The sequence below is a fragment of the Magallana gigas genome, chromosome 3, assembly GCF_963853765.1.
Source record: "Magallana gigas chromosome 3, xbMagGiga1.1, whole genome shotgun sequence".
In the NCBI taxonomy this organism is placed as follows: domain Eukaryota; kingdom Metazoa; phylum Mollusca; class Bivalvia; order Ostreida; family Ostreidae; genus Magallana; species Magallana gigas.
The window spans coordinates 20746189-20754249 of NC_088855.1; the positions used below are offsets into that span (position 1 = coordinate 20746189).

The 8061-nt window shown below is 36.9% G+C and overlaps 1 protein-coding gene across 1 annotated transcript; it reads left to right on the top strand.

Annotated features, from left to right (window-relative positions):
* The first annotated feature begins 4604 nt into the window (after nucleotides 1–4604).
* LOC105332749 (piggyBac transposable element-derived protein 4-like) lies at nucleotides 4605–6960 on the top strand. The gene is made up of 2 exons (XM_066077758.1): nucleotides 4605–4641; nucleotides 5317–6960. Exons 1-2 carry the CDS (start codon nucleotides 4605–4607, stop codon nucleotides 6711–6713), a joined length of 1434 nt encoding a protein of 477 aa, XP_065933830.1. The 3' UTR covers nucleotides 6714–6960.
* The last annotated feature ends 1101 nt before the right edge of the window (nucleotides 6961–8061 follow it).

The window sequence follows — 8061 nt, forward strand, 5'->3', positions numbered from 1 at the left end:
GATAGAAACTTGAAACTTTTACTAATGTATTCAGTATACTTAGACGCTTCTTCAGTCTACTCCTACCGACAGGATCCAAAGTCCCTTTTTAGCAGTTATTGCCCCTGAAAGTTTCGAACATTAAATAAAAAACACAAATAACCTTTGAATCAATAATCATAAATACATCGGACCGACATAAAGGTCAAAGGTCAAGGTCAAGCAATAAAAAATTGCAAACTTAATCGTTTGACACTTTTTTTATGAAGTAACGCAGAAAAAATAATTTATTCTATTAAAACAATCTTATTTCAAACATAAAAAAAAATGAGGTGGAAAGACCTCTAATTGTTCGAGAACAATTAGTCTACTAGTTATTATTATTATTCTTATTTTTTTTCTTCTCTTTTTTTCCAGGGACAGCTTTTTTATTTCAAGAGATATTGAAACAATTTTTTCTTTATGTGATTGACCATTAAAAGTTATGGTACCAAATGACCCTTTGCTTGATAACTCCCAGAACTTACAAAGTTATTGCCCTTGTGTACGAAAAGCTTGTTATCGCTACTCCTCTGAAACCATTAGAGATAGAGACTTGGAACTTTTACCAATGTCTTCAGTACACTTAGAGGGTTCTTCAATCTACTAACACCGAAAGGATCCGAGACCCCATTCTAGTAGTTATTGCCCCTGAAAGTATTTGAATTTCCATTAAAATCCCTTCCAACTTTTTTATTATTTATCATAGAGACTTCGGACCACTTGGGATGGAAGCGTCTTCCTTGGCCGAACAAAATTACATAAAGGTCAAAGGTCAAGGTCATCTGGAAATGTCTTAATTAATGAGTTTTTAGATCTCTTTTGTTTAGTGTAGTAAAGAAAAACTTTTTCATGGATGTAATAGGACATCTTAAGACATTTTAAAATATATCCCCTTGGCTCTTTCTTTTAAATAGTTACAGAGTTATTGCCCCTTTTGTACGAAAAGCTTGTTATCGCTACTCCTCTGAAACCATAAGAGATAGAAACTTGGAACTTTTACCAATGTCTTTGGTACACTTAGAGGGTTTTTCAATCTATTTATACCGAAATGATCTGAGCCCCCCTTCTAGTAGTTATTGCCCCTGAAAGTATTTACATTTCTATAAAATCACTTCCAACTTTTTTATTACTTATTATACAGACTTCGGACCACTTGGGATGGAAGCGTCTACCTTGGATGAACAAAATGATATAAAGGTCAAAGGTCAAGGTCATTTGGAAATCTCTTAATTAATGAGTTTTTAGATCTCTAATGTTTAGGATGGTAGAGAAAAACTTTTTCATGGATGTAGTAGGACATCTTAAGACATTTCAAAATATAACCCTTTGACCCTTACCATGTAACAATTATAGAGTTATTGCCCCTATTGTACAAAATGCTTGTTATCGCTACTCCTAATTAACCGTTGGAGATAGAGACTTGAAACTTTTACTAATGTATTCAGTATATTGAGACGCTTCTTCAATCTATTCTTACCGACAGGGTCCAAAGTCCCTTTCTAGCAGTAATTGCCCCTGAAAGTTTCGAACATTCAATAAAAAACACAAATAACTTTTGAATCAATAATCATAGATACATCGGACCACTTGGTATTGAAGCGTCTACCTTGTCCGATGAAAATGACACAAAGGTCAAAGGTCAAGGTTAAGCAATAAAAAATTGCAAACTTAATCGTTTAACACTTTTTTTATGAAGTAACGCAGAAAATATAATTTATTCTATTGAAGCAATCTTATTTCAAACATAACAAACAATGAGGTGGAAAGACCTCTAATTGTTCGAGAACAATTAGTCTACTAGTTTTATTTAAACTTGTACCATCAACTGTACATATTTCATTGTTTCATTCCTAGAATTTTCCCACATTTCTAAATTTCTAAATTTTGTTACAAATCTATCAGGATCAAACTAGAGGTACTGTGAGCAAGCTCACAATTGATACCCCCCGCTAAGAAAAAAATCATAACTCGTGTATTTTTGCTATTATAGAAAATATTGGATGAATCTATTTCTTTGTTTTCTATAAATAACAACTGCTTTATTTTTGAAAACTGTTAATTTTTAGCTTCTAATATTTCCATTAATACAAGACATGACACAGACAGAATTTAGCTTTTTTGAAACAATGACCTTGAACTTTCTCAATTGACCTTGGGTCAAGGTCATGACACACCCTTTAATCATAAGCAATCTTTGTGTGAAGTAAGAACTTCCAATGTTTCCCCATAAGAAAGATATGGACCGGACACGAATTTTGCATTTTTTCTGCCAGTGACCTTGACCTTGCCCAAATGACCTTGGGTCAAGGTCATGTTACACCCTTATGTCATAAGCAATCTTTGTGTGAATTAAGAATTTCCAATGTTTCCCCATAAGAAAGATATGGACCGGACACACATTTTGCATTTTTTCTGCCAGTGACCTTGACCTTGCCCAAATGACCTTGGGTCAAGGTTATGACACACCCTTAGGTCATAAGCAATCTTTGTGCAAAGTAAGAACTTCCAATGTTTTCCCATAAGAAAGATATTGACCGGACACGAATTTTGCACTTTTTCTGCCAGTGACCTTGACCTTGCCCAAATGACCTTGGGTCAAGGTCATGACATACCCTTAGGTCATAAGCAATATTTGTGTGAAGTAAGAACTTCCAATGTTTCTCAATAAGAAAGATATGGACCGGACACGAATTTTGCACTTTTTCTGCCAGTGACCTTGACCTTGCCCGAATGACCTTGGGTCAAGGTCATGACACACCCTTAGGTCATAAGCAATCTTTGTGTGAAGTAAGAACTTCCAATGTTTCTCCATAAGAAAGATATGGACCGGACACGATTGCACAGACAGACGGACAGACAGACAGACGGACAGACGGACGGACGGACAAGGTGATTCCTATATACCCCCCCCCCCAAACTTTGTTTGGGGGGGTATAATAATTATATAATGGCTTTCCTGTCTGTAAGCAGTTTCATGTGTAGGTAATATCTATCACACTGTTAGGCCTATAGAACCTTCAAACTTTGGCAGCTGATGCATCCTAGAAGGAAGGTGGTCACAATTCAAAGGTAGGTCACCATAGCCACAAATTGAAATTCTATTCCTATGCATATTCAAATTGCGTCCAGATCATATTTTGTACAATGTGAGACTTGGGATTATCAAACCTAGTCAGTTGATGCATCTTGGTGAACGTGCGTCACAACCTAAAGTAGGTCACCATGGCCTCATTGCAGAATTTTTACCTTTTGCAGGACAGTCTTTAGATGTCATTTAATGTTATTAACTGTTGTTTATATAAAATCATGTAGAGCATATCATATTTCATCTGTGTTGGATCACATGTTACGCTTAGCCAATCATATTATCGCAGCAGTCTATTTGTAGCTTGCAGTTGAACAGTAAACACTCAAAGTTTTTTATACCGATTCCTTTGGAATATACCCTTATTTTATTTGGATTTATCGTCGAATATTAACACGGAACTTTGTGATAGGTGTTATCGTGAGTAATTGTCTAACGTTAATCCACGTGTGTTGTGTTTTCAAGACATGGCTGATTGCTTGACTTTTAACCTTTACTTACATGTGGTATAAATAGACTAGAAATGACTGGAAGAGAGCGAAAACAAGCGAGCCAACCCATAAAAAATGTTCGTACTCGAAGTGAAAATCCAGGATGGGATGAAAACGTGGTCGGTGACCGAGTTAATTCGGAGACTTAGAGATGCAAGTATCTTAGTGCCCGCTTCTTTGAAAAAGTCACAATTGATTCAAATATATCGAGACAATGTTGTAAATTCAAATCAATAAAGAGACAGAACAATACCGAGCGAGGAAGGAATTGACTCTAATGTGATCCAAAATGGCGACGTCCTACCCGTACTAACATTTATAATAACTTCGTCTGGGCATTTCACACATGGTCAATTGGCCATGTGTTATTATACAATATGTACATATATATGTACAATGTTCACTCACAAACACACGCACACAGGCCATCGGCCTCATCTGCACAAGGCCATCGGCGTTAATTCTTCCCTGCCATCAGCCTTACACTTGCTTTCAAGGCCATCGGCCTCACATACTCGAGTATTCATCCCAAATCAGGTACAAGCCATCGGGTACTACATATCAGACCATCGGCCTTCTACATCAGCCATCGGCTACTACATGCATGTATCAGGCCATCAGCCTTCTACATCAGCCATCAGCTACTACATAAATGTATCAGGCCATCGGCCCTCTACATCATATCTCAAGCCATCGGCTACTACATATCAGGCCATCAGATCTCTACATCATATCTTTTCTAGTTATTGCCTCATTCAGTTTGTAATATTTTGTTTGCGTATGTATTTTTAAGTTACTGTATGTTCTGTTGCTTAATAGCTGAGTAGTTCCCAGAAGGCTATTTGAATAAATTTGTAACATTTTTCTAGTTGGTTTTATATAAATATCAATTATGTTCATGTGTTTTGGGAGTGTGAAGTAGCCTTTTTTAAGGCCCTTCTATAGTAGTTATTCCCATTCTTAACCGGTTTTTCCAAAGGAAAAATCCGGTTATTGAAATGGTGAAAATGGCGGGCGGGCGGCTGCCGAAAGGGTATCCCTACTGTACGGATAACTTCTCCTAAAGCTTCAGGATAGGAAGTTGATGTTTTGCAGATCCATTGGACATATATCATAGATGTGCATATTACTTGGATTTTGATTTTTGATGATTTATGAAAAAAATACCAGCTGTTGAATTTAATCATTTTCTGGCTGACCATTGCATATAGGGTATTTCATGTGAACAAATCTCATAATTTTTTTCTAAATTATTGAAAACAATGTATATTTACCATAACATCGATTTATAACCTTATAACCTTTAAATAGTTAAATATTTAGAATAGGTTGATTTAAACTTGCGTATGCGTGTCGAAACCTCCAAAAAGTGTCATTTTTAGACCTTCATTGCCTTTTCTTTTCTAGAGTTGGTCTATCTGGGCTCCATGTTTTTCTCATAGTATATATAAGATTTAAAAGAAATCAAACCTATTTTAATCAACAAAAAACATGGAGAGATGACCCACTATACTTTAAAAATGTCATTTTGTATCCCGACAATTGAACGTTTTAGAGAAATACTACAAGTCCATAGATTTGTGGTTGAAGTTGCATTTAGCATTTAACAATAAAGTTTGTTGTTACTAAAATGGTTCAATGGTTAGAGCACCAGACAATGGGTAAAAATATAGATCTAGGGTTTTTAGGTTGTGGACATTTCTGATGTGGGTATTTCAGATATATCAGACGTTGAAACCGATTCTGACGGGGAAATCGGCGAGGTCCCCCTACCAAACATTGAAGATGGCAACCGACGCGCATGGCGTGAAGAGCTGCAGAATATTGAATTACAAGCTTTCACAGGAATTCCTGCACCAACAACAGTTCTTGATGGGACTGCAGTTGAAATGGACCTTTTCCATTTAATGTTTCCACCCGCATTGTATGAAGAAATCGCCAGGGAAACTAACAGATACGCGGACCTAGAACAAGAGAAAAATGGCGTCGACTCGAGATGGCGAGCAACAACCCCCGACGAAATTCGTGCATACATCGCAATTCAAATTGTTATGGGCATCATTGTAGCTCCTACACAGGATCTGTATTTCTGCAAAGATAATCTCTTTAGACCAATGGGAATAAACGAGAGATTTACAAGGGACAGACTGGATAAACTAAATCAATACTTCCATGTCGCCGACACCTCACAAAATCCACCCCGTCGTCAACCAGGACATGATAAACTTGCACATATCAGACCAATTATGGATATTCTCCTAAACAAAACTAAGACTGAATATTCATCACACATGGAAGCCTCGGTAGACGAAGCTATGGTTGCCTACACTGGACGGTTGGGATTCAAACAGCATATCCCCCTCAAGCCTACCAAACGAGGAATCAAGGTTTGGATGAGAGCGGACCCAAATAACGGGTATTTCAACGACTTCCAAGTTTACACTGGAAAAGAAGGAAACGTCGCAGAGAAAGGTCTCGGTGAACGTGTAGTGAGAGACCTCACCAGAGAAATTTGGGGAAAGTACCATCACATCTACTGTGACAACTATTTTACATCTATCAACTTGTTTCAGGATTTGTTTGACAATCTAACTTATGCTTGTGGAACAATCCGCACTAATCGAAAGGGGATTCCACCGGCTATAGCAAAAGCAAAGCTGAAGAAACAGGGCGATATGATTCAGCGACCAAAAGGGTCCATGGTTGCCACTGCTTGGCATGACAAAAGAACTGTGACCCTATTATCAACAAATTCTGATCCACGTGACATGACAGAGGTGTCCAGGAAGCAAAAGGATGGCTCTATTGTCAATGTCAGGTGTCCTAAAGTTTTGAAGCAGTATACACAGAATATGAATGGTGTGGACCGGGCAGACCAACTGAGGTCTACCAACAGCTTCTGCAGGAAAGCTGCCAAGTGGTGGAAATACCTGTTTTGGTTCATGGTTGATGTTGCGATCTGCAATTCATTTATTCTGATGAAAGAATCAATCAACCACTATATCACCACCAAATCTGAAGGACGCAGGGAAAGGGTTCAGTTGGAGTACAGAATGAAGCTGGCCCATCAGCTTTTGGGAGATTACTGGGGGAAAAGGAAGAGGGAATCCATTTGAGATCATCAGACGAGAGGACTTATTCACTGGCCAACAGAGATGGACAAAAAGCGCACATGTAAACAGTGTTCCAAGAACAAAATTCGCAAGGAAAGGACATATGGCTGTGAGCAATGTTGAGTGAACTTATGCATAACATGTTTCAAGCCATATCACAAAGAAAAACACCCAGAACTGTTCAATTGTCCAAATGGGCATTTGCGCTATCTTGTTCCCCCATCTTCTTTACATTTTTTGACAGAAGATGAAATGACCTACTTACAATCATATACAGCTGCTACAGTTCGACTGAATTGTTTAAAATGATAAATATCTTCATTTTGTAAAGGGTACTACAAATGCTTAAGCTCTGAGCAGCAATCTGGGATTTTGTCATGTTTGGACTTGTTGACAACCACAATACAGAATTCTCAGACCTCTACAAAACGATCTACCAGTTTACCGGTGTATACCGATAGTTAATCGCCAAATTTTGCAAAACCAGGACCAAGTTCTCAGACTTTTTACTAATACCAAAATGAGACATTGCAGGACATTATGATTCATATTTCATATTCAAATTATCCTTTAGAGTCTTTAGAAGTCAACTTGCAAATACCTTCAAAAGACTTCCTGGGATATCCTGATGATTTTTCAGAGAAGATAAAAATTGTAAATAACAATTGTTAATGATCGTAAAAAAAAGATTGAAGATTTACATAATCAATGCCAATTTATTTCATAATTGTAAATATTAACACTTAATGTTCTTGAATAAAAGAGCAAATCTGTTTTTTAAGCTTTATAAAAATGTATCGGTGCATATCAAATAAACACCTTTAATTTTATAAATAATGATTTCCAGAAATTTACATAATCAATGCCAATTTATTTCATAATTGTAAATATTAACACTTAATGTTCTCGAATAAAAGAGCAAATCTGTTTTTAAGCTTGATAAAAATGTATCGATGCATATCAAATAAACACCTTTAATTTTTATAATTAATGATTTCCAGAAAACGAAGAACTTCTCAACGCAGAAGCTATCAAAAGTGAAAAAAAATCCTCCAAGGGAGAGAAGAGATTAGAGGCCCTTCTCAATTATTTATAAAAAAAAAAAAAAAAACAAAGAAACAAGACACACTTAAAAAGATGGCAAACGTTGTAAATGGTTTTACGATGACAGCAAAACTGCTCCAAGCCATATTCTCCTTGCTGGAATTAACATCCAGCCCTTTGGAATTAACATCCAGCAAGGGCCAGGGACTTTAATCAAAAGAAAGTGACACAAAACTAGTTCCAGATGTTTCCATAATGACCATCGTGAAGGGTATTGACATCAGCATAATAAGAGAGAGAGAGAGAG